The sequence below is a fragment of the Belonocnema kinseyi genome, chromosome 5 (assembly GCF_010883055.1).
Source record: "Belonocnema kinseyi isolate 2016_QV_RU_SX_M_011 chromosome 5, B_treatae_v1, whole genome shotgun sequence".
Taxonomy (NCBI): Eukaryota; Metazoa; Arthropoda; class Insecta; order Hymenoptera; family Cynipidae; genus Belonocnema; species Belonocnema kinseyi.
This window is the reverse complement of record NC_046661.1, coordinates 148,337,857-148,354,141: the sequence shown is the minus strand read 5'-3', so window position 1 is coordinate 148,354,141 and position 16,285 is coordinate 148,337,857. Positions and strand designations below refer to the sequence as shown.

The 16,285-nt window shown below is 28.9% G+C and overlaps 1 protein-coding gene across 1 annotated transcript in view; it reads right to left on the bottom strand.

Moving 5' to 3' along the window:
• Window positions 1-16,285, bottom strand: part of LOC117172941 (probable 2-oxoglutarate dehydrogenase E1 component DHKTD1 homolog, mitochondrial) — a 48,912-nt gene that overhangs the window by 20,278 nt on the left and 12,349 nt on the right. Inside the window, exons 5-7 of the mRNA XM_033361247.1 lie at window positions 12,471-12,692; window positions 8,079-8,236; window positions 4,510-4,777 (exon numbers count right to left, since the gene is read on the bottom strand). Coding sequence (XP_033217138.1) covers window positions 4,510-4,777; window positions 8,079-8,236; window positions 12,471-12,692 — 648 coding nt within the window. The remainder of the gene's footprint in view (window positions 1-4,509; window positions 4,778-8,078; window positions 8,237-12,470; window positions 12,693-16,285) is intronic.

Here is a 16,285-nt window from a genome sequence, read left to right as displayed (position 1 = left end):
AAGATTCAACTATTTTGTTGAAAATTCAAATATATATTTAGTTGAAAATGCGTCTTTTTTGGTGTAACATTAATATTTTTGTTTAAAAATGTATTTCTTTGGTTGAAAATTAAACTACTTCGCTAAAAATTATTTCTTTGTTTTGTTAAAAACTGAACTATTTTGTTGAACATTCTTCGTTTGTTGGTTGAAAATAATTTGGATAACTAAAAATTAACATATTCACTTTTTGGCTGAAAATTAATATTTTTTATTTGAAAATTCAATTATTTGTATAAAAATCCATGTACCTTGTATTAAAAATTATATTTTCCAGTTAAAAATTTTAACTATTCGATTAAAAACTACTGTATTTTGACAACTGGTAATTTTGTTGTTGAAAATTAATCTTCGTAGTTGAAAATTTGTCTTTTTCTGGTGAAAAATTAATCTGTTTGGCTGAAAATACACTTTTTTTGTTATAAATTCAACTTTTTAGTTAAAAATTCAATATTTTGGTTAAGAATTCATGTAAACTAAAATAATGTTCGCTTCTTGGATTAAAAATTATCTTTTCTAGTTAAAAAATTATTCAAAAAGAAGCGATTGGTTTGAAAATTAATTAATTTGGTCAAAAGTCAATTTTTTCTGGAAAATCAATCCACGCGGTTGAAAAATCATCTTTTTATTTGAAAATTGGTCTTTTTTGTAGAAAATGAATTTTTTTCATGGAAATTCTTCTTAGATAGTTAGAAATTCAACTAATCGATTAAAAATTCATTTTTTGGGGGGAAAATTCATCAGTTTTTTTTTAAATTAATCTTTTTGGTTGAAAATTTATATATTTTGTTTGGCTTTTTCAGTAAAAATTTATCTTTTTGGTTAGAGGCCCAACTAATTTTTTAAAAATCTTTTTTTTGTAGACAATATTAATAATTTTCGTTCAAATTCATCTTTTTGTTCAAAATTTGATCTTTTTAGTTGATAAATCATCTATTCCGTTACAATTTCATATTTTTTCTTGAAGATCCAATAGAAATCTGTTTTAGATTTATATTTTTCAGTTGAAAATTGAACTTTTTCGTTGAAAATTCGGTTTAAAATATAAAATTTACCTAATTTTTGGTTGAAAATTCCACTTCCTTGGCAAAAAATTAAGCTATTTGGTTGAAGATTCATCTCATGAGTATAAAATTAATTTTTTTCGTTGAAAATTAATTTTCTTAAATGAAAATATAACTATTCCTTTTTTGATTGAAAACTTTATTTTTTTTTAGTTAAAAATTCATGTATTTTTTTGAAAAATCTTCTTTATTGGTAGACAAAATTTTTCTTGGTTGAAAATTCATTTATTTGGTTAAAAATAATTTTTTGTTGAAGATTCACTATTTTAATTGCAACACGATTTATGAGTGTATTGTAATTTAAACGTAAACGCTTATCAAAATTTCGCGCCCTATATGAGGACTTCTGGTTCCGGACTAATCGCGATGCGCAGTGACAAGTCTGTGTAAGCCTGTGTGAGTTTGTGTATCAACTCTATCTAGAGGATCTCTAATTTGAATAACCTCGGATTACAAGTTTATTATGGCGAATTACCTTGGATTACAAAGTGATTACGTGGACTACCTAAAGTGCTTCAAATTAACTAGTTTAAAAGTGGATTACGCTCTATTATAGGTGGCTTACTCTGGATTATAAGTGGATTAGTTAAATTGCACATATAGATATCCTCCAGATCCAATCCAGATTACAATTGGAGTACCAAATTATCAGGGTAACACATGGATTTCAAATTGAATAACATGGATTATCGTATTAGACTGTATTAAAAATGGATTAATCCATTTTTAACTGTATTACCCCAGATTAAGAGTTGATTACTCTGGAATACTCAGTTTCTCTGAAAATACTAGAATTACCTCGAATTACAAGAGTATTGCGATTGATTACTGTGGATTACAAGTTAATTACTTGGATTATCTAAAGTACTTTCATTTAATTGGATTAGAAGTGGATTATTCAGGGAGAAAAGGCATAAAACTCTGCATTTTTATGGTGGATTACAAGTGGATATCGTCGGATTACTCTGGGTAACAAGTTAATTATTTGGATTACTTAAAGTACTCAAAATTATGTGGATTAGATGTGGATTACACTAGGTTACGCTCTGAACTGTTTGTAATACAATTGGATTCTAAATAGATTACCGTTGATTATACCGGATTACAAGTTGTTGACTCCCGATTAGAACTGTATTACTTCAGAATAGAACTGGATTACATCATATTACAAGTGGATTACTTCGCATACCGGATTATAAGTGGATTACTCTGTATTATAGGTTGCTTATCCTGGATTACAATTGTATTAGTTTAATTGACTGAATTACTCCAAATTATTTGGATTAGAAATGGATTGCAAAATGATTACTGTGGATTATTCGCATTAGACTGGATTAGAAATGAATTACTCCATATTTTAACTATATTTCTCGAGATTACTTGTGGATTACTCCAGAATACTTAGATCACTCCGAATTACTTGAATTACCTCGGATTACAGGTGCTGGATTAGCTGGATTAAAGGTGGATTACGATTTTTATTAAAAGTGGATTATTAAAAGTGATTTACCCTGGAGTACAAATAAATTAGTTGAATTGCCTGAATTACTTCAAATTATCTGGATTACAAATGGATTGCAAATTTATTACTGTGGATTATCCAGATAGACTGGATTAGCTTTGGATTACTCCATATTTTATCTGTATTACTCCAAATTACTTGGATTGCCTAAAGTACTTTTAATCAAATGGATTACAAGTGGATTATTTTGAGAACAAGAGTGAATAACTCTGCTTTTTTTACGCTGGATTAAAAGTTTATAACGCTGGATTACTTTGGATATCAAGTTAATTATTTGGATTAACTAAAGCACTTTGTATTAAGTGGATTAAAAGTGGATTACGCTGTATTATAGTTAGCTTACTGTGGATTATTCGGATCCGGCTCGATTAGAATTGGATTACTCCAGGTTTGAACTATAATACCCCAGATTACTAGGGGATTACTCAGGAACGCTTAGATTACTTCGAATTACTAGAGTGACCTCGAATAACAAGATTATTGCAACGGATTACTCTGGGTTACAAGTTAATCACTTGCATTACCTAAAGTACTTTCAATTAACTGGATTATAATTGAATTATTCTGGGAAAATAGGTGAATGACTGAATTCATTAGGCTGGATTACAACTGGATAGCGTCGAATTACTCTCGGTAACAAGTTAATTACTTGGATTACCTACATTATTTCAAATTAAAAGAATTACAAGTGGATTAAAATATTTTTTAGATTCAAAGATATTAATAAAGTTCTTAAAAATATAATAAAAATGAATAAAAATAAATAAATCTTCAAAATATTAATTAATATGAATATTTTCATACGTGAATTACGCTGGATTACAAGTGTATTAGTTGAATTGCCTGAATCGCTCTGAATTCTATGATTAACAAATGGATTGCAAATGGATTACTCTTGATTATTTTGCATTGCACTAAATTATAAAAATATTACTCTAGATTCTAACTATATAACCCCAGATTACTCTGGAATACTTGGATTACTCCTGATACTTAAATTACTCTGAGTTACAAGTTTATTATTTTAGATTACTAAGGATCAAAAATAAATCACTGCTTTTCCTAAAGTACTTTTTGAATTATCTGGATTAGAAGTGGATTACCCTGAATTGTTTGGAATACATTTGGATTACAAATGGATTGCCCTCGATAATCTCAGATTACAAGTGGATTACTTCCAATTAGAACTAGATTACTTGAGGATAGGACTAGATTACCTCGTATTACTAGTGAATTACTCCAAAATACTAGGACACTTCGAATTGCTTTGATTGCAAGTGAATAATGATAGACTACTTCAGCTAACAAGTTAATTATTTGAATTACCTAAAATACTCCGGATTAACTGGATTAAAAGTGGATTGTGCTATATTATGCTTGAATTATTCTGGATTAAGTAGATTAGTTGGATTTCCAAAATTACTCTAAATTATTTGGATTGCAAATGGATTGCAAATTTATTATTGTAAATTATCTAGGTTAGACTGGATTAGAAATGGATTACTCCTGATTTTTACTATATTTCCCCAGATTAGTAGTGGATAACTCTGAAATACTTGGATTGATAATAACTACTAAAATGACTCCGGATTACAATTATATCAGCCCGGATTACTCTAGATAACAAGTTACAGGTGAATTACAATTGAATTACTCTAGATAATACCGGATTACACTGGATTACTTCAGATTAAAAATATTTTACCCATGATTACTAGTGGATTACTCAAGAATACTTGGATTACTCTAGATTATAAGTGGATTAGTTAGATTGCCTGAATACCTCTGAATTAGTCAGGGAAAAGTAAGAGAATTTTGAAAATGAAGTTTTGCTGGCACCCTGAGTAAAAGAATTTTTAGTAGTTATAAAAATTGAAGTCTCACCAATTCACTTTCAAAATTGACACTCTTTTTGGCAATAAATTGTAGAAGATTCAAATCCACTCCTGTATGCCAAGTAGTAATTGCTGACTCAGCTTGCTTTATTCTGGACCACCATCCAGTGAAATAAGTCGGTTGTGGCACATAATTATCTATTTCTTTTAGTGCATTTCCAAGCCAGCTTTTATGTTCTTCAACAATTGATTGCCCCTCTTCTTTTGAGAGGAGCTTCGATTTTGACAATTCTTCCAAATACCGATCCGGAATAGATCTGTTAAATTCATTTTAGACTCTCAAAATGGATTTATATTTTTATTCTTTTATCTAGATGAGGAAACTATACAACTGATCTTTATCAAAAATGGGCTTTTTATGAAAATTGTACTTCTCTTCCCCTACTTCCCTTTCTCAGCCATCACTTCTCCTGCCCTACTCACTCTCATTTATAATCATATCCCCTACCCCCCTCAATTTTCCCTGACTTTCCCCAATTACCCTCTGCTTATTTCCGAACACTATCCCGACTTCCCCTCCCCTTACAACTTATAATTTTCATTTCCAGCCTTCCCTTAATTTCCTTTCACTTCCACTGACACCTCCCTTAATTTGCCCTACTACCTTTTTCCATCGTTTTTTTCCGCTTCTCTCACCCGCCAATTGCCCCTACTCCTCTCTACTTTCCTTCTTAACATAGTTCCTCGCCCCTCATATCATTTCACCTTCTCTTCTAATCTACGGACGGCCACCTTACCAAAACTATCACTGTACAACTGCATTTTTATGAAAAATGTGCTTTTTATGACACTTCCCTTCACCTTTATCCCTTCCTCAGATATGATTTCCCTTCCTCTACTCCCCCCTCATTTTACATTACTTTCCCTACTTCCTTTCCCCTAATTACTCATCACTTCCTTTACTTCCTTTCCCTTCATTACATATAATTTGTCCTAATTTACCATCACTTAATATACTTTTCCTTCCCTCATTAGCCATAAATTGTTTTTTTCCTTTGCCCCCGTCCTAATTTCCCTTAATTCTAATACCATTATTCCCTATCACGTCCTCTACCTTCTCATTTCCCATAACCTTACTTCCTTTCCCATAATTTATCATCTGTTCATTTCCTCCTCCCGTCACTACTCATCATTTCTCCTAGTCGCTATAATTTCCTATTACTTTCCTCACTTCACCTCCCCTCATCACCCATAATTTGCCCTCACTTCTTCTTCTCCTCTCTCCTGATTTCCCTTAATGCCCCTTTCTATCATTCCCTCCCATTTCACTTAACCTCTCATTTCTCATAATCTTATCCCCTCTTTTCTCCTTACTTATCTTACTTCTTCTTCCTTCATTTTAAATCTTATCATTTCCCCTTTTTCCATCCCCGCTAATCATTTCTCCTACTTCCTATAATTTCACATTACTATCTTTTCTTCCCCTCTCCTAATTTTTCTTCTCCTTTCATCCCTCTCATTTCTCATACTCCCCTCCCATATTTCCCCTTACTTGTCCTCATTCCTCTTTTCCCATTTTTCATCTCCACATTTCCTCTCCCCCGTACTCACTAATCATTTCTTCTACTCCCTATAATTATACATCACTACACTTATTTCCATCCCCTCATTACCCATAATTTGCCCATAGTTTCTCTACTCCGTTCCCCTAATTTTCCTTACTTCTCCTTCCATCATGTCTTCCAACTTCCCCTACGCTCTCATTTTCCATACTATCCTTCCCTAATTTCCCTTGCTTCTCCTTCCATCCTTCCCCCCAGCTTCTCCTACCCTCTGATTTCTTATACTTGCCTCCCCTATTTTCTTCTTACTTATCCCTCACCTGATTTCCCTTACTTTTCCGTCTATTATTACACCCCCTACTTCCCCTACCTTCTCATTTCTAATACTTCTCTTTTTCTCTTACTTACCCTACTTTCTTTTCCCTAATTTCTCCTCTCATTTCCTCTTTCCCGTCCGTACTTCTCATTTATAATCATTTCCCCTACTCCCACCTTATTTTACATTAATTTCCAAACTTTCTCTTCCCTTATTTACCATCACTTGCCTTCCCTTCATTAACCATCACTTTCCTTCACTTACTCTACTTCCCCTGTCCGCATTAGCCATAATTTGTTTTTTCCTTCACCCCGTTCCATTAATTCCCTTTCTTTTCCATCCATAATTCCTTCCCACTTCCCCTACCCTCTAATTTCCCAAACTTTGCTCCCCTCTTTTCCCCATACTCGACCTACTTCGTCTACCCTCATTTCTCGTCTCGTCGCTTCTTGTTCCTCGTCACCACTCGTTATTTCTCCTAATCCTCATAATTTCGCATCACTTTTCCTACTTCATCTCCTCTCATAATCCATAATATGCCCTCACTTCCTGCCACCCCTCCCCTAATTTCCTTTACTTCTCTGTTTATTATAACCTCTCACTTCCTTTACCTTCGCCTTTCTTCTGCTCTCCTCCCCCCTTTTTCCCTTACTTACCCTTCTTTCGCTCCCCCAATTTCTGCTCTCGTAATTTCCTTTCCCCCGTCCCTACTCCTGATTTATAATTATTTACCATGCTCCTCCTTAATTTTAAATTACTTTACCTACTTTCCTCACCCTAATTTCTCAACACTTTGCCTACTTCCCTACCTGCCATTACCTTACTTCCCCTTACTTCCCGACCATTATTACCTCCCACTTCCCCTATCTTCTCATTCCTCATGTACCCACCCTTATTTTCCCCTTACTTACCTTACTTTCTCTCCTCTCATTTGCCCTCTCGTCATTTCCTCTCCCCCGTCCCTACTCCCCCATCCATACTCTATCTACTTTTTTTTAAAGCAAAATTAATTGTAGTTGATTAATATAATAATTGTAAATTACAATAGAATTTAAAGAATATAAATAATAAATTATAAAAATTTTAAAGACTATCAGAACCGTTTAATGATAATAGAAAAATTAATATTTAAAAAAAATAATATCTGAAAATTTTATTTTTAGGATTTTATAACCGTGGACAGAAGCATTAAAAGTTTCAGTTTTGTGTCCGAACGTGCGTCCATCTATCTGTCCGACATTTTTTTCAAGAATGGGAAGTAAGAGAAAAGGATGTGAGAAGTAGGGGATATTAGGGTAGGGAAGGTAGGAGAAACAAGGAAAAATAGGAAAAGGAATTAGGAGAAGTGACGAGAGAAGTATTAGAAATGAGGAAAGAGATAGTAGGGCAAATAAGTGAAAGTAAAGTAGAAGAAGAAATAGAAAATGGAAGAAAATAAAGGTAGAATAAGTAAGTGAAAAATGGGAAATAAGGGGAAATAAGGAGAGAGGAAATAGAGAAAGTAAAGTAGAATCAAAAAAGGGATATAGGGAAAGTGGGGGTAAATCAGGAAGGTGAAGTAGAGGAAATTATTAGATATGAGAATGATTATTTCAGGGGAAGTGATACCTGGGGGAGAAGTAGGGGAAGGGGCGAGTTAGCTGAGAAAGCTAAATGAGGGGAAAATAAAGGAAAAATATGTTATGGAAGGGAGAGTTAAAAATGTATTATAATTTAAAAAGTGGGAAAAATTGTACTTACGGACGATTATGAATAATTTTATATAAAAGAGGATTTGTGAAGGTGGGATCGTCGAGTTCATTGTGTCCCCATCGTCGGAAACAGTTTAGATCGACGAAAACGTCTTTTCTAAATTTTCTTTGATAAGCGAAAGCTATCCTCGTTGCTCGAACGACCATCTGAAAAATTCCGAATTCACTTTTTAACGTACTGAATTTTTAACAAAATAGATTAAATTTTCAACAAATATTTGAATTTTTAACCAAAGACTTTAGTAATTGAATTTTTAACATACAGAGATATATTTTCAACAGAATAGTTGAATTTTTAACCAAAAAAATGAAATTAAAACCGAGACGATTAATTTTCTATGCAACAATATTTTAACCAAGTAGTTGTATTTTTAACTAAAAAAAAACAAACGTTTTCTTTAATTTTTAACCAAAAAGATGGATTTGAAAGCAAAAAGATTCATTTTTACCAAAAAAAGAACACTTGTGTCCACTCATTGAGAATTATTTTTTTTTGTAAATTCAACTGCTTGAAAAAAAATTGAACCACTTTGTCAACAAATATTTTTATATCTGGTTGAAAATGTTCTTTTTTTGGTTTAACTCAACTGTGGAATTATTTTGTTAAAAAATTAATTTTTAGTTTTGCATGCTACATAATTTCAATTGAAAATTCATGTTTTAGTTTAAAAACGTACGTATTGTGATAAAAATTAGTCTTTTCGCGTTAAAAATTCGACTATTTGGTTGAAAATTCGACTGTTTTGTATAAAATTATTCTTTTTGGATTGAAAATTCAACAGATTAGTTAAAATTAGTCTTTTCCTACGAAGTAATAAATTTTCAAACAAAAATTCGACTATTTGGTTGAAAATTCGAATGTTTTGTATATAATTATTCTTTTTGGATTGAAAATTCAACAGATTAGTTAAAATTAGTATTTTCCTACAAAGTAATAAATTTTCAAAAATAGTTATGAATTATTTATTGGAATTGTTGAATTTCAAGTCAAAAAGATAAATTTTTAATTAAAACCATAAATATTTAACTAGATTACTTGAATTTTCAACTAAAGCAGATCATTTTTTAACTAAAAATTAAATAGTTACATGCTTAGTTCAAAAAATTAATTTTTGTTCAAATAGATAAATTTTCAACTAAAATTATAGAATGTTTAACTCGAATAGTTAAATTTTCGGATTAAAGAAAATTCATTTTAAAAAAACCAATATAATTAAATAAAAATTATATTTAAAAAACTGATGATAAAATTAACAGATCATAAAATTTCCGACTTATTTCCCATTCAAAAAAATCTAACTATTTTTGGTTGAAAGTTCTTTCTCGAATTACATTACATTAAATTACATTTTAAAATTAATAATATTAAATTTTTTGTTAGTAATAACTTAATTTTTTGTTAAAAATATTATTTGGTTCAAAATTGAATTCATTTGTTGAAAATTCAACAATTTTGTTGAAAAGTTATACTTCCTTATTGAATATTCAAACTTTTTTTTTAAGAAGAAAAAAATAAATAAAAAATTAAATAAATTATGAATAATTAAAATATTTTTAAAAACAAATGAAACTTAAATGAAAAATGTTAGTTTTTTGTTGAAAATTCAATTATTTGGAAAAAATCGTATTTTCGACTAGATAATTCAACAAATTATACTTCTGAATCAAATATTCAAAACGCAATTTTTTTCTTTTTGAACAACAATTTTGTTGTTTGTTGAAAACTCAACTCACTAGTTTAATACTGAACTATTTTCTTATAAGTTCATTTTTTGTTCGAAGAATCATAATTTTAGTTAATAATTCTTTTCTTTCGGTGGTAAATAAATTTTTTTCTTTGAAAATTGAACTATTTTCGTTGATAATTCAACTGATTGGTTCAAAAATTATTTTTTAACTAAAAGTCGAACTATTTTTGTAGAAAATTCAACTAATTTATTCGAAAATGGTCAATTTATTAAAATTTTAATTTATTAACTATTTTTAAAAATCTAACTATTTTGGTTGCAATTTCATTTTTTGGTTAAAAAGTCAAATATTACATTTTTGGGTGATAATTCATCTTTTTTGGTTAATAGTCACATTATCTGTTTCAAAATAGAATTGGTTTGTTGAAAATTCAACAATTTTGTTAAAAATATATATTTCTAAATTGAGTGTTCAAAAGTTTTGTAGAAAAGTTTTATTTTTGTCTTAAAAATTAGACAATTTGATTGCAATTTTTTTCTTTTTTGGACAAAAATTTTTTTGATTGAAAATTCATTTCTTTCTGTATAAATTGAACCTTTTTCATGATATAAAAGCTACTGCCTGGTTAAAAATTAATTTGTTTTAGATATTTATTTTAAATAAAAATCCTTTTTTGTTGAAATATTAAGTATCACATTTTTTGTAGAAAAATTATCCTTTTATGTTGAAAATGCAACTCACTAGTTAAATCTTAAAATTTTTTCTTAAAATTTCTTTTTTTTTATGTTTAAGATTCATAGTTTTAGTTGAAAGTTTTTTTTTCTTTTGTTTCAAAAACTAATTTTTTTAAATAAAAATTGAATTATTTTTGTTGAAAATTCATCTGATTCGTTAAAAATTAACAACATAATAGTATAGTTTTTTACCAAAACGATTAACTTTCAAGGAAGAATCTTCAATTTCTAAAAAAAAGGAAATTTCAATAAAATAGATTAAATTTTAACTGAGAATTAAAAATTTTCACCTGAAATGAAACAGGTAATTGTTAAAACAATTAATTATGAAACAAAACAGAATAATTCAGTAAAATGGTAATACAAACAGCAACTATTATGTTGAAAATTAAAACAATTTTGTTTATTGAAAATTCAGATTTTTGTTTGATTTCAGCTTTTTTTATTTAAAATTAAAATCTCTTCTGGTTATAATATCAATTTTTACATTTATTGTTGAGTATTCATCTCTTTTGATTAAGAAATAATCTGCTCTGTAGAAAATTTAACAATTTTGTAAAAAAAATAAATTTTTTTGGTCGAATATTCTTTATTTTAGTTGAAAATTCACCTCTTTCGTAGAAAATTCAACCATTTTATTTTTTTTTTTTAAACTTATTTTGGTTGAAAATTTATTTTTCAACTGAAAATTTATCGGTCTCAGTTTAAGATTCTTAATTTTAGTTGAAAATTCATTTCTTTGATTAAAAATGTAACTATTTTGTTGAAATTTAATCTAATTTTATTATTGATTATTATTGATTATTTATATTATCTTAAATTATTATTAAATATAATTTATTGGAAATTAAACAATTTTGTTTAAAAAAAAAACATTTTTGCGTAGAAATTTAAACTCTTTTGTTAAAAACTCATATTTTTATTTTTTTAATTAATTTTTTTAACTAAGAATTCCACTCTTCCATTTTATTAAAAATTCGTGTTTTGGCTGAGATTTCAGGTACGTACTTGGTTGAAAATTCATATTCTTTGACTTTAACTTTTTTTATTTAAAATCAAAATCTGTTCTGTTTGGAATATTAAGTTTTTTATTTTTCGTTGAATATTTAGTTCTTTTGATTAAAAATTTATCTGCTTTGTAGAAAATTCAAAAATTTTGTTAAAAACATTTTTTTTAAGGTACTTTACTTTAGTTGAAAATTCATCTTTTCGATTAAAAATTTAACTATTTCATTTTTTTGTGGAAAATTAATTTTTTTTTAAATTAATTTTTTAAACTGCAAATTGAACTACTTAATTCTTGATTTTACTTTATGTTATTTGGATGAAAATTCGTATTTTTCGACTAATTTTTTATGAGTTAAAAATTAAACAATTTCGTTCAAAAATATATTTTTTGTTTTAAAGTCAACTATTTTGTTAAAAATTCGTATTTTTGGCTAAGAATTCAACTACATATTTTGTGGAAAATTCATTTTTTTTTAAATTTAAAATCGAAATCTGTTCTGGTTTTAATATTAAGTCTTACATTTTTCGTTGAGTATCTGTATCTTTTGGTTAAAAATTAATTTGCTTTGCAGAAAATTCAACAATAAAAAAAATCATTTTTGGATTGAAGACTCTTTATTTTAGTTGAAAATTCATTTCTTTTGTTGAAAATTCAACTATTTTATTTTAAAAATTACTTGTTTTTAGTTGAACCTTTTTTTTACCTGGAAATTTAACTGTTGCAGTTTAAGATTCATAATTTTATTTGAAAATTCATCTGTTTGATTAATAATTTTCCTGTACTATATTCTTCAACTTAATTCAAAATTATTTTTTGAATACTTAAAATTAGAAAAATTTTAGCCTTGAACACTGAAATTAAAAAATTTAATTTTCCTGAACAAATTTTTAAAAATCAGTATGTGTTGCCACCATAATTTTGTGAAACTTAAATTTTTTGAAAATCTCACCTCAGGAGCATCTCCATTTACATGAATCACTGGAGCTGATATCATTTTTGCGAGATCAGTACAATACCTGGTGGATCTTCCTCTCGAAGGTGGAGTTGTGAACCCAACTTGATTGTTCACCACCAAGTGAATTGATCCTCCAACTTCAAAATGAGGAACTCCACCTAATAAAAGGGATTCTTGGCTCACACCCTGGCCTATAAAAGCAGCATCTCCATGGACCTATAAATTAATTAAAATTATTTTTCGGCCTTCACAGCCCAAAATTCTCTCAAAACAAGAGAAATCAGTAGTATAGCTGTGGTGCTACGACTCTACTTACTGACCAAGTAATGTTCTGTTCTATGCTAAGTTACCTCACGTCGGTAACTTAGCATTGAACAGAACCTTGATCAGTCGGTAATTAGTGTCGTAGTAGCATAGCTATACTACTGAAATTGGTGATTTTTCAAAAAAATAGGGGAATAATTTCTTTTAAATAAAATTAATGTAGAACCATATTGAAATCAACATAAACGCTTTAAATTCATAAGATTTCGAATCGAAATATATTGAATTTTTAACAAAATAGTTGAATTTACAACCAAAAATTGTTTTCTACGGCAAGGGATGAATTTTCAACCTAAAAGGATAAGTCTGCAACAAAGTAGTCGAATTTTCGGGCGAAAATAATGATTTTAACAAAGTGTTTGTATTATCAACAAAATAATTTAAATTTCACCAATATAGTGGAGTTAATGACCAAATACTTGGATTTTTAACACAAAAAAGCAGAATTTTCAAACAAGAAAGATTACAATTCTACCAGAAACAGTTGTATTTTTAACCAAGAACACTGAAACCTGTATTTAATACCTGGTCGGGGACTGACGGTGGATTTAAATCCAGGGAATATGAACGTTAACAGTCAGGGGCGTGTAAGCCGTTTCGGGTGGTAAAAATATTTTCAAAATTATTTTTCTAATGCAGAAATTTAGTCAGATTAGTTGAAAATTCTTGTATTTTGTTGAAATTTCGTCTTTTTTGGTAGAGAGTTAATCTTCTTGATGGAAAACTCTACTTATTGATAGAAAATTTAATTATTTTTACATTGATATTTAGGGTTAAATATTTAACTATTTTACTGAGAATGATTGAACTGCTATACGCCACCTGGCGACAAAAGTTCGAACTAGAAAGAATAGGCACGATTTTAAAGATGCATTTTAAGCTCTGCATAAAAGTGTTTTAAGAATTTTTTTTGGAGTTTTAAGTATTTATTGGATAACAAAAATAAGTTTTTATCGGAAACAAGGTGTTTTAGATACAAGTTACATATCATACAGTGAAAAACCACACTTTTTACATAAATATTTTTCTAAAAAAAAAACAATTATTGTTCTCTTTATTGGGATTTTTAAAAGATTATAAACTTAAATGGACTTATTTTGAAGCAAAAATGAACTCAAAGTACATTTTTATTAATTTATACATGAAATATTTACTATTTAAAAATCTAATCTAAAAGTTAGGTTAGAATTCGTATTTAACTTCCAGTCGTCTATTATTCGTATTCTTGACATAATATGGATAAAATTTGTCGCTATATACATTAATTAAATTTTATTGAAGCTTAGAATGCATTAAAACTCACATGAAATGATGAAATAATTGTATTTTTTTAGAAAACCTATTTCACAAAAATGTGTTTTTTCACTGTATATGGTGGAAGTTCGATCAAAAACTATTTGTATTTCATGAATATTTGTTTTTAGTATTCAATCATTGTTTTATAATTCACAGAACAATCGTAAAAACACTTTTATGCAAAAATTAAAATACATATTTAAAATTGTGCCTAATCTTTCTAGTTCCATTTTTCAGCACCATGTGGCGAACTGGTAGACAACCACTCTTTTGCTTGTAAATTTCGAACACTTAGTTGCATCCTGTTTGTTGAAAATTGAACCATTTTCATAAAGCTATCTTTTTTAAATAAAGATGCAACTGTTTTCTTAAATTATTGACCTTTTAGATTAAAACTTCAACCTTGATGGTAGAAAGGTCATCTTTCTTGGGTCGAAATTAATCTTTCTTGGAAGAAATTTCATTCTTTTTTCTCAAAAATTCAACTTTGAGGATTAAACTATTTGGTTAACAATTCCTCTTTTTTGGATTAATTCAAGAGGTTGGAAATTATTTTTATTTTAAAATTAATTTTTTAAACTGAAAATTTAAAAAATTCCATTTATATTTTTAAAATGTTGAGAAAAAGCCCAAATTGATCCACAAAAGACTCAAAATTATGGGTGAGAAAAGTGAAGCTCAAAAGGAGGCCCATAAAAAATTTATAGTGGATAGTGCAAATGGCGATGCCAAACCAGAATCTGAGATAGAGGGTCCAGCGGAAGGGGAAGATGCTGACTTCAATACCACCCTCACCTCAGAAAATGTAGAGAGAGAGAGAGAGAGAGAGAGAGAGATCCGAAGAAGCCACAGGGCAACAAGCCAGCCTGAGCGCTTCGTGGCAGGAGAGGAGAAAGCCCGAAGAAAGGCGACGGCGAACGAAAGACGCCGAATCCGTCCAAGGCCAAGACAGCCTAGAGCAGTGGTCGGCCGTCGGCATGCTCCTGACCAAGTCAGGCGGCTATTATCGAGTTGCGGCCCGTGGTCAAGAAAATATCCTAATTGCGGCCCACGGTCACTTTTGGTCAGAGCTGCCAGATCGAGCCTGAAATTTACCTCCACCATACCTACCGTTTGGGAGCCGCAAAACAGAAGGTGCATGATTACCACTGTGACTTCGTGTGTAAGCTAAAAATGCACGATTCGACTTCGGTTCCCTGCTGTACGATGATTGTCGATCTGAAGGCTTCGGAAGACTTCGGCGGTCTTCTATTCATATCTCGATCCCCATTTGAAAGAAATGGAAGAAATTGGCGAATTTAATGTTTCACGTGATTCTTCATTTCATGCATGAATCGATTTTGAGGTTATGTTTTTCGGGTGTATATAGTATGAATATTATAACTGCTATATATATTATTAATTTTATATTATAATTATAAAATATAACATTAATTTTAATCAATAGTTGACTAACTTTTAATAGAAATAGTTAAACTTTTAACTAAAACAATTAGTATTCTGAAAAAAAATTTGAATAAGAAGATTAATTTTCTTGTAGTTAAAAGATATTAATTTTTAAACCAAAACCAACAAAAAGAATTCTGCAAAATAGTTAAATTTTCAGAAAAGAAATTTTTCGACTAATTTGATAAATTGTCAACCAAAAAAAAAAACTAAATTTTTAACAAAGCAGTTCCACTTTCAACCAAAAAAATTGAAAAAAATAGTTGGAATTCTTTTAAAGTGCTTTAAATTATTGAAATTAATTGAAAATTCCTTGAAATGTTTTAAAACATCCTAAAATATTTAAAATCCTTTAAAATCTCTGAAAATTTTGCAAAGCTCTTGAAAATTCCTTGCAAATTTTAAAAATACCTTAAAATATTTTAAATCCTTTAAAATCACATACTAAATAATTGAAATCAATTGAAAATTCCTTAGAATCTAGGAAAAGGTACTAAGACGTATCAAATCCTTTAAACTCTCATATTAAATTACTGTAATAAATTGAAAATACCTTAAAACCTTTTAAAATACTCTCAAATAATTATTAAAAAATCTCAAAATTATTAAAATTCTTTGAAATCCCTTTAAATTATAAAAATGATTTGAAAATTTATTGAAATATTTTTAAACATTCTAAAATATTTAAAATCCTTTAAAATCTTTTGAAATCTGTTGAAATTCCTTGAAAATTTAAAAATACC